Genomic DNA, 13,353 nt, shown 5'->3' on the forward strand with positions numbered 1-13,353 from the left:
CACTCTTGCTGCTGTCATTCTGTCACAAATCACCCCTGAGACTCGGCTCCACTCACTCCACCCTGCCTGCACTTGCGTCACCTCTGGTGCACTGACATTGCTTTGGACTGATGAGCCCATTTAAACTTGCTTCTTGCTTCAACTGACTTTCATTCCTTCTCTCCAGTGCATACTGCCATCTCTCCAGGCCCTCTTCCACCTGCTTCCTACTCTGAATAAATCATGTTTTGGTTGGTATTTGACATTCAAAAATGACAGTGACCCAGGAGAAATGTTGCTCTGGAGAAACAGCCAGTTACAGTGCAAATATGGATTTTAACTGTAGAAACATATTCAGCTACTAGATCATTAAAAGATACGTATCATGTGTTTCCAGCTATGCCACATACACTCTTACAATGTTGGACGCTCCTATAATACATGGCTAAAGTTTTAAGAACTTAATCCCCGTGAACCCAAAGCTCAATTATGGGCTCCCATAAATGCCTGCTATCAGACAGTTTAGCGTACTGTTGGGCCTACATGATGTCAGTGAGAAAGGATATCCTAATCCTAAGTTCTGTTCATGAGAGGGGCAGCCAATCAGTAGAAAGGTGACTTAAAGTGAGTCAGAAGGGAGCTAAAAGGTTTGTTTCAGGTAGCAGAGAAGCCGAGGGGCTGCACCGTGGCCCAATATAGGCGCAGTGGTTAGAACTGTTGCCTCACAGCTAGAAGCTCCTGGGTTTGATTCCACCTTGGCCCAGGCCTTCCTGTGAGGAGTTTGCATGTTCTCTCTGTGTTTGCATAGGTTTTCTCTGGGTACCCTAGTTTCCTCCCACAGTCCAAAGACATGCAGTTAGTGGGGTTAGGGTAATTTGAATGGTTGTCTGTCTTTGCATAATTCACAGTATAATACTTTCTATTTAAAAAAAAAAAAAAAAAAAAAAAAAGGAAAACTCTCATAAAATAAACTTTACCACATCATCATGGTCGTAGATATTGATGATGATGAGGGGCGGATCCCGTTGGAGATCTTCTTTTGTTCCCTCTAGTAGCACTCTGTCAAACATCAAGCACTCACACCAGGCAGGAGACAGTGTGTCTCGCAGAATCTGAACATAATGAAAAGAGTGCATCACGGCTTCTGTGGGCTTCAGGACGACAAACTGCAGGTGTCAAGTTTGAAAGAGGTCGGCTTTTGTATACAAGGTGAGATGCGCTAATGTAAGATGCTATGCTGGTATGGGAAATAATGTGAGCAACATTAAAGACTTGAGTGACACGTAAATGTAAAGCGAGACCCAATAATAGTTATGTTTTGTCACCCTTAATTCTCAGTTTAGCTCATTTCATTCTCAATCATTTTATTTTGAAAGAGAAATGTATTCTGCCGATTCTTGGATGGGGTTAATGCATACACATTTGAAAAGTTATACTTATGACTGTTAAATCTGTGGCACCTACCCTTGTGACCTGGCACTGTGTAGTGAAGACCACCTTGGCAAAAGGGTCAGACAGGCCATCATCATCTGCAGCCATCAGGCCACGCCCCTGATACAGGTGACATCGTAACTGGTAGTACCTACGGTCTGTAGAGAGCGAAAGAGATCTATATTAATCTGACCCAAACACCCAAAATGTCATGATCAACAAGTCAAAATAGAAGAAACTACAAGGCTTTTGCTTTGAAATACAAATTAATTGCTTCTACCGCCATGCAGTAGAAGCAATTAATTTGCTTCTACTGCATGCCTCTCACCTTGGCAGGACAGTCCGACAGGAAGTTTCCTCTTCCCCTCCGTGACAGCAAGAGCCCTCTGCTCCTCCTCGCCCACGTCCCCCTCATAGAGCGGCACAAAGTCCTCAGGTAGGGAATTGATGACCTCTTTACTGTACTTGGTAAGACCAAGCCACAGGTAGACCTCAATCTTCACAAAGATCTCGCTTGCTGGACCCCCCGGAGACTAAAAGGACAGACAGATAAATTTTATGTATACAAATTGCCTCTAATGGTACTAATAAACTAAATTAAATTATGATGTGTCTCACTGATGATTTTAGAGACAGAGCGGATACCTTCATGTAGAGCGTGGTAACTTTGCCACAGTCCCGCCCCCTCTGCTCCTCCACCAATGAGAACAGGATGGAGTAGGCGGGGATCCTCACGTAAGCTAGCCTCTTGTTTCCACTCAGTAACCAGATGAAAGCATCTGGGATGGTGCTCTGGGGCTGAGGAGAGCACAGTGTGGGAGGAGAAATCAGACCTTCAACAAACTGTGCACACAACAATTTTTTAACAACTTTTTTGGTGAACTCTCTTTGAACTCTGACCTCTACAGCCAGTAGGCGGAGCTTCTTAAGGAGTTTCTTGCCCTCCATTAACCGTTGTTTGGCGGTCCGTCTGGTAATCCTCCGCCTGGCTCTGACCGCCTGCCTGGCCAGAAGGATCTGGACAAATGAAGGCATTCAGTGAAACAGAAAGGCCCAGGCGGGTGGATGGTGATGGGTAGAAAGACAGTGCTGAAAACAGACTCACCAAATTCTTCTTGATGAAGTTCCTTCTGCATTTATCAAGGTTGTTGGGACGAGACTGAGATCTCCTGTCTGAGAAAGCACTGAACTGTCTGCGGAGAGAAAGAAGGGAGGACAGGGGAAAGGGGAACAGACCAAAAGACAAATAAAATCAGATTAAACCAAACCAGACTGAACTATTTCTAAGACAGCTTCCAAAAGGAGGACACTGACTTGCAGGAGGCCACAAGTTCCAGCAGCACCTTGTCCAGACGCTCCTTCGCTTTACTCCTCGGCCTCCTCAGGAGCTTTTCCACCTCATCAAGACCGATCTCCTAAAAGAGGAGAGAGGAACAATACGGATGACACTGTATGCATGATTTAACACACATTTCATTTTTGAAATTGGAAGTCCATCGAGTCTCACCAGCCTGTCTGCCATCTTGCTCAGCCAGTTAGCCTGATAGAGGCGAAAGCTGTGGTCCTCAAACTGACTCCAGACAAACAAACAAGGCTTTGATTTCACTAATGGGGGAAGAAGTTGAAGACACTGGAAAGACCTAAAAGGCAAGTAGAAAGATGCAAATAAGAAGTCTGTATGATCTGTGAGTCACATTGGGATGATCGTCTGAAGATACGGGATGACAGTAAATTGTATAATAAATTATATAGTGGTTACCTGTTGTACTCGGTGGGCTGGGGTCTCATGGAAGCAGACACAGATCTGTTCTCAGGTTCAGGACTTTGCACCACCTCGCGGTCCAGCTCGTCCTCTGAATCCAACAGATTCTGCGTCTCCTCGCTCAGATCCTCTCTGCTGCTCCTCAGCTCTTCTCTGCTCCTTCTCAGTTCATCCCTGCTCTGCTTCTTCTTTGACCTCCTAACCTGTACCGCTTTCCCATGATTCCCTGTCAGAAACGCAACAGTAGATGGAGGACAAAGGTTCACGGTTGGAAAAAAAATGTCACATCTGAGCCCCATTTCGTAGGATTTGACCCAGTCTCTGACAAACATTTTACTAAGAAATAAGAATCAGATAAACTGGAAATTAAGATAATTTCTAACTGCAGTCACACAGTGTGTAAACCAGCAGTTCCCTAATCCTGCACACTGAATACACTATTTACCTATGGAGAGTTCAAAGGTTATCGGTTTGGTTCCTACAGATGGGTCCATCATCGTGACTTCAAAGAGAGATGCAAACAGCAGAAACTCCTCCTTCTGTCCCAGAAAACCCTGAAGAGCAAAACAAGAAGAAAATCTGAACTGTGCTCAACCTCCAGCTCCTCAGAGGAAACTGTGCATCATTTTCTCATATTGCACACCTTTTCACTCAGGCAGGTGAGACAACGTTTTAAACAAATTCATTGTCTCAGCTATGCATAATGATTATACCTCCAAGATTTAATTAGTCTGCCTGGAAGTAATTGGTTCTTACCTCAGGGAGAGGGTGGATCTCCTCGACGTCCACAGTTGCGGCCTCAGGTACCTCAACACCCGCCTCCCCTGACTCGTCAGGTCCACTCGCAGCCTGAGACACTACTGCAACAACAAAGACACCACTCAAGTGGATTCTTTTATTCTGTACTCATCCAATGCAAGATTTTAATTCTCAGTTTCACAGGCTGGCACACCCATATCTTTCAGACCTCATTCACCCTTACATCCTTTCCTGTGCCCGCCACTCCGCCTCAGCTGCTCTCCTGACTGCTCCTCACTTCGGTCTTAACACCATGGCTTTTTCTGTGCTGCACCTTCATTAACTAGATTCTTTGACACAGTTCAAATTGCACCTGTTTTATACCACCTGTGCTATAACCATCTTCTTATGTTTTCATTTATTATTCCTGGATTTGAAATCTGTTAATATTGTTCTTGCTGTTATTCTTGTGTTGTAAAGTGACCTTGAGTGTTTTGCACCAAATAAAAATTTTTATTATTATTATTAGCAGTTTTTTGCTCTGTTTTTACTCTAAACGCGTTAAACTCGCCTTAACTGGACACTCAGACAAGAAGACAGAAGTTAGTTAGTTAATCAGTTAATTAGTTAGTTTGTTTGTTTGTGCTTTCAAACTATTTTCCAACCAGAATTTCTTCTCTTCACCACAAATTATTAACTTCTGTTTACTTCAGCTCCGTTAATGTGGCATCATGGAACATAAATCTTATGGGTCAACACAGGCAGTGAGATTCCATTTAGAGTGCATTTTTTAAAATTAAATAACGATGATTTGGCAATCATAAGGTGTTATAATAGGAAACGTTATGCTATGCTCAATCTGTTATGCTTCCTATTTTCTTACATATATAATGCTGGAGTGGGGGATGGGCACAATAAACATAAGGTCACCATATGTGCAAGTCTTCACTCTCTGTGAAAATCGTGGGCTTCAGGCTGCCCTAAATACTTTTTTCCAACTGTTGGATCTGTATGATGTCACAGAGAGTGACTATCCCCAGTGAGGTCATTTCAGCTTTGGCCCCTCTCAACCGCTGTTCAAACCTTCTGGTTATGAGAGGGGGATCCAATCAATAAGAAGCAGGTTTAAGGAGAAGGGGAACACAGCTAAAGCAGCTTGTTTCAGTCAGAGGATGAACTAAATCCTGCACCAACGATTCAGATGGACCAGATGGACCAAGCAGAGAAATGCACTGAAAAATTGTCAGAAAAGCTCCCCTTCTATCTCTAATGGTCTAGTTTTTCTTGACAAAATGCATTTTGGCAGTTTAAACTTTACTTTTTTTCCCCTCAGTTTGACTGACCTTCGTTCTTCTCTTTTTTACTGCTCCTTTTCTTCTTTGAGCCCAGCTTACCAAGTGCTCCTTTCACCTTTAAGGACAAAAGCACACAAGCAATAGATTCATAAAGGGCTGAAGAGTTTCCCAATTCTCACTGAAGTTTCAGTTATTCGTGTACCTTTCCCAAGGCGGCAGAGCCTGTGTCTGCAGTGACAGCCGAGGGGGAAGAATAAATGTCCATGCAGAGAGTGAGGAGGATTCGACCACGGTAGAAGATTCCTTCACCTAGACCCTCATTCAAAGCCTGAAAAAAAGAGTGATACTGTAAACTAGTGTGAAGTCCTCCAGTTTAGTCTATTTAATCCCACACAGCCTGCACCTCATTCCTGTAGATGTCTGGAGACTGAAAGAAATTCTTAGAAATGTTATGTGATTTCTTCCCAAAATTTGGGTAAGAAAACTGATACACTCTCCTTTCTGTATGCAGTGTATAAAGCATCAACCAGCAGCCGGTTAACTTAGCTTAGCATACAAACTGGCAATAGTTAGAAGCCACCAACATTACTCTGTACAAGGGCAACAAAATCCACCTACCAGTACTTACAATACTTAATAATAGGCATATTTTGTTTGATCAGCTAATAAATTAAATATAAAAATTCAAATTGTGGTTTTATGATGATGTTCATGCTACACCATTTCTTGGTGTGAGAAATCATTATTGTTATTGGGAGGACATCAGAGGTGGTGTTATTTTCAGAAAGAAAGCAAAAAACGTGTATTAAACATCGAGTTAATGCTTTAAATGCGGAGTTTGACTGGGTCTGGTGTACCTGGTGGACATCTCCAAGGGTGGAGTTCTGAGGAGAACCGTAAAGATTAACCCAACTTGGGCCAAAGGTGGGGTTGAACCCTGAAGGCAAAAGACAGAAATAAATTCTACTGTTTCAATTAATTAACAAATAAAAAAATGTATTTTTCAAATAAGGTCAGTCTGTCAAACATGTAAAGATGACAAAACCAAAATGTTGATGCTTACTCCTTTGTTGAAACCCTTTCATTTTAACAACGATATAATTTTTATTCACTGATCACAGCTTTGGAAAGCCTTTCATGAAACATTTGTAGAAATAAAGTTTATAAAAAAAAAACAAACATTATGTAATTTTGGGGATGTACCATTCCTGGTCGGGTCAGAAATCTGTTGCAAGTCAAGATAATGAGTTGCAAGAGCAATGTCTCCCATCTTAGAGTCATCAAGGATCTGTACTTTGATTCGCTGCGCCAGAGGAGGAAACTGCTCAATGAAAGAGATCTCCTCATTCCAGACTGGACAGTTAGTGGCTGTGGCAACAGATGTTTCCCCCTGAAAGCAGACACACAGCAAGATTACAAAATCTGACAACTCCATGCAGCTTGCTTTGTGTTCGATGTCCAAGACAAATTTCCCCATGGGGACCATAAAGTATATTTGAGTTTGAGTTGAGTTGAGTTGTAATCAAAAAGAAAATCTAAAAACTAATAGGACTTAAAAATTACCTATTCTGCTTTTTCCTTATTTTCTGTCATATATGACACATGGCCTGTGTTTCAGATAGGTCAGTATATGTAGAAGCCAGAAGCCAAAAGCAGCCCTTGGACTGCCGAAAGTGTTCAATAACAGATATCTATCTATCCATCCAATTTCGTCCGCTTATCCGGGGCCGGGTCATGGGGGCAGCAGCCTAAGCAGAGAAGCCCAGACCTCCCTCTCCCCAGCCACTTCCGCCAGCTTATCAAGGGCACCCCAAGGCATTCCCAGGCCAGCCGAGAGATATAATCTCCCCAGCGTGTCCTGGGTCTGACCCGGGGCCTCCTCACGGTGGGACATGCCAGAACACCTCACCCAAGAGGCACCCAGGAGGCATCCTTGTCAGATTCCCAAAATACCTCAACCGGCTCCTTTCGGTCAATTTAGTCATTTCTATTCCTGACCCTGCATGTAGTCGGTCAGATGGGACATCTCTAATATGGTCAACTCAGGTTCACAGCTTTAGCTGTCAGTATGAAAGCACCACCTGCCTGCTGTCCAGACCTTCTGTTTGTGAGGGTCAGCCAATCAGAAGAAATTTCTCTTAAAGGGGGAGGAGCTAAAGCAGATTATTACAGACCATGAATGAACTGAGAGCATGCAAAAAGGCTCAATATGAAATAAATTTGGACAATTTTGAGCTCTAAAGCTGCTCTAGTAAAATCCAAGAAAAAATAAATATAGAGTCAGAAATTAGCAGAATAGGTCCACTTTAATTCTAGAACTGAACTCTGAACAGTAAAAAGTCTCTTACTGAAGATCTCATGAATGGGTAAGTGTGTCCAGACTTTTGACTGGTCCTATATATCCGAGTACCTGTTGGCCAGCAAAGGTGACCTTCACATAGGGGTCAATGAATACTGCCCTGTCAGTGACAGACATCATGGCCATTAGCCCTGCCTCCATGGTGGGCAGACCCTCAGCCCTGTAGATCCGGACACGGAACCGAGCCCAGGGGCGCTCAGAAGGCATACCCCGAGGAAGCAGCAAGTTCCTGCGTGAAAAAAACACCAAGATCACAATCCATGAATGATACGATATGTGTTGTATGCTTTTATTAATCTGGGATTTATTAGGTTGTTCACAAAAACTAGACCTGGTTATTATATACCCATAAGCTTAAAACTGAATTGAATAAATGTTAGCAACTGATATTAGACCCTTCAAGCAAGAGCAAAATTACTAATGAGACAGCTCAGCATTCTAATCACATCCTCAAAATGCAGGTTAATATTTAAGTTTAAGAACAAATAAGAACAAATGTTAATGATAATGATTACTTTAAAATTAATAACTATGATACCACTGATGCATTAGTACTGACTTTTCAATGTCTTCGCTGGCTCCAGACGAGGAGGACGATGGCAGGCTGGGCATGCTCAGTGTGTCTCCCTTCATTAGCACATTGAGGCTGGCCTTGACATAACCCTTGATCCCTGACCTTGTATCTGCTGGGTCAGTGAGAGGAGCCCACTTCTGGTAGAATCGGTGGTCTGAAGAGGCAAGAGGTCAGTGAGTATTGCACTATCCAAATCAGAGTACCACACTGTGAGAATCCACTGGTACCTGTCTGGTTGTATACGGTGGAGATGTCAATCTTAAAGGTTCCAATGTGGGTCATCAGAAAGGCCAAAGTCCGTCTGTGGAACACCTGGCAGGAGGTAACATCATAGGTGTTCACTTAGCCTACACCCTCAGGTTTCTCACCATGGCAGCAGCATTAGAAACAGAGAGGAAAACTCAGTAGACCTGACCTTTATCTCGATGACCTTATCAAGGAAAGTCTGTGCAGGCTCCTGAAAGTCAAACTGGAAATTCTGAAAGAGCAGAAGATGAGTGGTAAACAGCTGTACAGGACTCTACTGGACTCTACTGTTCTGCTGTTATCTCCACTCTGCAGTACCTCATTGTAGAACGGGCAGTTGGTGGATTTCTGCGTCGCTGTGTGTCTTTTCTGGTTTCCCACTCTGACGAAAACTGCAGGGTTGATATTCACTCCGACCAGCTTCTGAGCCTCAAGGATGTTCACGTTTACCTACACACACACACACACACACACACACACACACACACACACACACACACACACACACACACACACAGGTGTGTGGTCTTTATAATATGCAACAATTTAAGGTAAGGTCATGGGGGGGCTGGAGCCTATCCCAGCTGACATAGGGTAAGAGGCAGGGTACACCCTAAACATGTCGCCATCCTGTCGCAGAGCTAACACAGAGCGACAGACAACATCCACAATCAAATTCACACCTATGGGCAATTTAGAGTTTCCAATTAACCTAACCCCAGTAAGTGCATGTCTTTGGACTGTGGGAGGAAACTGAAGTAATCGGAGAAAACACAACACTAACATTAATTACACATGTTGGAACTTCATGAATGGAGGTCTAATACTCCCCATTTTAACTCTTCAGAGGGAAATAGTTTTTTAAATTTTTTAGCAGCTAAATTTATACATTTTCACCAAAATAGTGCCTTCTGCCCTTTGTCACCAAGCTGCTAGAGCGAAGCAGTTTTTCCCCCGGCTGCAACAGTGACTGTAGATTGATTATTCATCCTTTAATTAATTGCTTTCCAGATACTTCTAACTGGGACAAGATTCCAAGGTACAAAGCAGAGATTACTTAATTAGGGGTATCAAACCTCTTTTAGTTCATATGTATACCATTCTGATGTCAAGGTGGAAAGACTATAAAACTGTAATAAATTTGTTGTGGCTTAATTATGTGTGAAGAAGCAAAGAAACATGAACCATCAGTTATGATAATGAACGGTCTGAGATGTTTTAAGGAAATAGTGCTGCTAATACAAAATAAAGAAAGGCATTAGTCAAACTCATGACCTTACTTCAGTGTAGTACAGCACGCTATAAGTAATGGATTTGCCATTAATAAGCCTGTAAAACTTACAATGATTCATCTTTGGCTCCAATGTTCTAAAATACAAAAATTCCCAAAATTGTGCCCCCTTTTCCTGCATTTTTCCCTCTTTGCAAAGCAATGCAGTGGACTTAAGATTTGTCCTGAGAGCAGGTTGTGGCCCACATGCCACATGTTTGACATCCTTGACTTAAACCATCTGGCATGGGACTGCCAACCTCAGAAACAAATAGATGAACGAACTCACCTGGAAGCTCTGGACTCTGGGAATCGCTCCAACAGAACTTTTAGACAGTGGCCTGCAGCGACTGCACAGGCGTACACGCACGCACGCACGCACACACGCGTGCGCGCGCACACACACACACACACACACACACACACACACACACACACACACACACACACACACACACACACACACACACACACACACACACACACACACACACAGATTAAACAGCAGACAGAAGTCAGTTTAACTTCACTCAGGTGACATACATGTATTATAAAATAGACAGATAACCAGACTCACCTCAACAGTGACGTAAAGATAATATTCAAAACCTCCATGTCCATCATGTCATCATCATAATCATCATCATCATCCTCATCTTCTTCATCCCTCGGAAGCAGACTCTGCCCCAGACGCCGAGCCTCTCTGTCCCACTGATCGAGGCGGCCGGCTGTTCGCTGGCTGGGAAAATATGAGCGACTCAGCAACAAAATCAGAGATAATTTACAGGGAAACTTATTCCAACAGTGTTCAGACATGGACCAGAGTGAGACCCTGTGAATGGTCACCGAGACTCGGTGTGCTTTTCTAAATGGAAACAAATTCACGGAAAACACTCACATTCCCGTTCCACGGTATGAGGTGAGCTTTAGGGAGGGTGAAACTCTTTGTAGCTCTGACAACTCGTTTCTATAATGATTTCAGTTTTGATTCGAGTGTTTTATTAACTGGCTGTTCAGCTCCGCTGGTGTTACCTTTTCACAGATCTCACAAGTCAATAATCACTATCAGCTGAGTTAAAAGACTGTGCAAGTGATGTAAATTCTCACCCCTCAGGGTCATCAAATCCTTCATTTCTGATGACCAGAGTTGATCTGAGGATGAACAAGAAAACAAACTGTGACACTGTGCAAAACTAGACTAAGAACATCCTGCAGCAGCTGCTTTCACAAAACAGGCATTTACTGTGGATAAGATAAAAAAAAAAAAAATACTGTAATATTTCAGTTCAGCATGGACATCTTACTCATCCTTGTCTTCATCTGTGCTCAGGAAGTCAAGTCCATCCCAGGATCCTGCTGTTCCCTCAAGTGGATGAAATCGAATTTCCAGCTCTATATAGATCTAGAGGAAGACAGAAAGATAACCAAGGGTAAGCGTAAGGTAAGTGCAGCCAAGATCCAGACTTCTTCATACAACATGGTGTGCGCTTGTGTGTCCTTACATCGGTCAGGCTGTGGTTGGCATCAGTTAGTGGTTCCCGTACCACCAACCTGCCAGTATTCACAACATGTTGGAGGCTAATGATCAGTCTGCCAAGTAGTCTAGAACAAACAAACATACATTCAGTATAATTTGGACAACATTTCGTGTTTGTACTTAAAACTACAATTTAGACGTTCAATTAAATTCTTCAATTTCATTTATACGGCGCCAAATCACAAACAATTGCCTCAAGGCGCTTTATATTGTAAGGTAAAGACACAAAAACAATACAGAGAAAAACCCAACAGTCAAAACGACTCCCTATGAGCAAGAACTTGGCGACAGTGAGAAGGAAAAACTCCCTTTTAACAGGAAGAAACCTCCAGCAGAACCAGGCTCAGGGAGGGGCAGTCATCTGCTGCGACCGGATGTTCAGGGTCACCTGATCCAGCCCTAACTTTAAGCTTGATCAAAAAGGAAAGTTTTAAGCCTAATCTTAATAATAGAGAGGGTGCCTGTCTCGAATCCAAGCTGGGAGCTGGTTCCACAGAAGAGGGGCCTGAAAGCTGAAGGCTCTTATGATGATGACATGATGGACATGGAGGTTTTGAATATTATCTTTACTTCTCTGTTGAGGTGAGTCTGGTTTTCTATTTTATAATACATGTATGTCACTTGAGTGAAGTTAAACTGATTTCTATGCTGTTTAATCTCTGTGTGTGTGTGTGTGTGTGTGTGTGTGTGTGTGTGTGTGTGTGTGTGTGTGTGTGTGTGTGTGTGTGTGTGTGTGTGTGTGTGTGTGTGGCAGAAGGAGGCTGGAGCTGGCAGCAGAGACACAACATGAGCAGAGCCGGTTGGTTGATGAGCCATGTGCACAGAAGAGGAACTGCAGTTCCTCTTGTGGCCACTTGGGGCTGGTTTGCATGTTCAACGTCCCAGCATCTGAGGGGTGTGGCCACTTCCTCATCCTGGCCTTCACCTGCACTAACTAGATTCACTGAGCTGGACCACTCCACCATGACTGTGATGTTGCTGCATTTTGGAGCATTTGATTGGACCGATCTGACAAAAACTTTCTATGTATCAATTTGTACAGAAACTTTATGCAGCAGTTTTGCTTAGAAATTCTAGTATTTTCTTAGCCTGTGACTTTGCACTAATTAGCAGGTATCTGTGTCTGAGCATTGCACAGATTATGGATTCAGTATGCTAACTAGGCTTGCTAAGTTTTGGTGATAACTCCATCCTCTCATCCAAATCAATGATCAGTTACATATATCTATGTTAGTTCCTCTCAGCAGAGATGTGTGAGAGAGGATGATACATCTTTATTTAAGAACTCCCAGAAACTTCCCCCTTAATTAAATCCAGTTATTTATTTCGTGGACATAAATTAATAGTAAGATATGATGCTTTATGCTGATGCGAGTTCTGGCAATGATAGAAGTACCCAGAGGTGCGGCATTACCTGTTAGAGAAGAATTTACTGCAGTTGAAAACGCTGACAGTCAAAACTTCATTGCCGATCTCTTTACCGTAGTGAGGCCAACGGAAATGCTGCAAGTGCACACACACACACACACACACACACACACACACACACACACACACACACACACACACACACACACACACACACACGCACACACACAGAGGTTAAATTCTAAGTTAACCTTCAATGATTGGTCCAAACCTGACAAAATCCTTATAACTTAGAAACTATGATTCTTACAAGCGTGGTGTGTGTTATCAACATATGGAAAATACATATAAAGATTTATGATATCATGCCACATTTCACCTCTGACCTCTCCTTCAAAAGATTTATCTGAAGCCCAAAATAGTAATAATGGTGTATAGAGCTATTTAAAGCTGTTTCTTACTGCGCTTGTTTGTATTAATAACATACAGGCATATAGGGAATGACATAATGTGTTTCTAAATATCACCTTACTTTGGACCTCTGACCTCTTCATCAAGGTCAAACTTTCATAAAATGTATTTTATCTTTAAATTTTTGCTTCTGCTGCCTTTAGTTAGTATTGACAACATATAGGAAATGATACTGGTATTTAGAGCCAAGATGGCGGCGTGCATAGACGCTGCGGCTCTCGGCTCTTATTTTCAGTGCTCTTTTTTGTACTCTCTAATGTCACTGTGCATTCTGTTTAATGACAATAAAGGCATTCTATTCTATTCTATACGGGGATTCTAAT

The 13,353-nt window shown here is 42.7% G+C and overlaps 1 protein-coding gene across 1 annotated transcript in view; it reads right to left on the reverse strand.

Moving 5' to 3' along the window:
* fer1l4 (fer-1 like family member 4) overlaps window positions 1–13,353 on the reverse strand; it is a 33,525-nt gene that overhangs the window by 12,223 nt on the left and 7,949 nt on the right. The window contains exons 3-28 of the mRNA XM_030729454.1: window positions 12,606–12,694; window positions 11,157–11,256; window positions 10,959–11,056; window positions 10,762–10,806; window positions 10,232–10,393; window positions 9,944–10,004; window positions 8,703–8,834; window positions 8,554–8,616; window positions 8,366–8,450; window positions 8,124–8,292; window positions 7,616–7,793; window positions 6,409–6,595; window positions 6,063–6,142; window positions 5,408–5,533; window positions 5,254–5,320; window positions 3,929–4,032; window positions 3,618–3,726; window positions 3,170–3,398; window positions 2,918–3,050; window positions 2,725–2,825; window positions 2,516–2,603; window positions 2,311–2,427; window positions 2,056–2,208; window positions 1,739–1,943; window positions 1,444–1,568; window positions 957–1,091 (exon numbers count right to left, since the gene is read on the reverse strand). Coding sequence (XP_030585314.1) covers window positions 957–1,091; window positions 1,444–1,568; window positions 1,739–1,943; window positions 2,056–2,208; window positions 2,311–2,427; window positions 2,516–2,603; window positions 2,725–2,825; window positions 2,918–3,050; window positions 3,170–3,398; window positions 3,618–3,726; window positions 3,929–4,032; window positions 5,254–5,320; window positions 5,408–5,533; window positions 6,063–6,142; window positions 6,409–6,595; window positions 7,616–7,793; window positions 8,124–8,292; window positions 8,366–8,450; window positions 8,554–8,616; window positions 8,703–8,834; window positions 9,944–10,004; window positions 10,232–10,393; window positions 10,762–10,806; window positions 10,959–11,056; window positions 11,157–11,256; window positions 12,606–12,694 — 3,141 coding nt within the window. The remainder of the gene's footprint in view (window positions 1–956; window positions 1,092–1,443; window positions 1,569–1,738; window positions 1,944–2,055; window positions 2,209–2,310; window positions 2,428–2,515; window positions 2,604–2,724; window positions 2,826–2,917; window positions 3,051–3,169; window positions 3,399–3,617; window positions 3,727–3,928; window positions 4,033–5,253; window positions 5,321–5,407; window positions 5,534–6,062; window positions 6,143–6,408; window positions 6,596–7,615; window positions 7,794–8,123; window positions 8,293–8,365; window positions 8,451–8,553; window positions 8,617–8,702; window positions 8,835–9,943; window positions 10,005–10,231; window positions 10,394–10,761; window positions 10,807–10,958; window positions 11,057–11,156; window positions 11,257–12,605; window positions 12,695–13,353) is intronic.

This window comes from Archocentrus centrarchus, chromosome 5 (genome assembly GCF_007364275.1).
Source record: "Archocentrus centrarchus isolate MPI-CPG fArcCen1 chromosome 5, fArcCen1, whole genome shotgun sequence".
NCBI classification, from domain to species: Eukaryota; Metazoa; Chordata; class Actinopteri; order Cichliformes; family Cichlidae; genus Archocentrus; species Archocentrus centrarchus.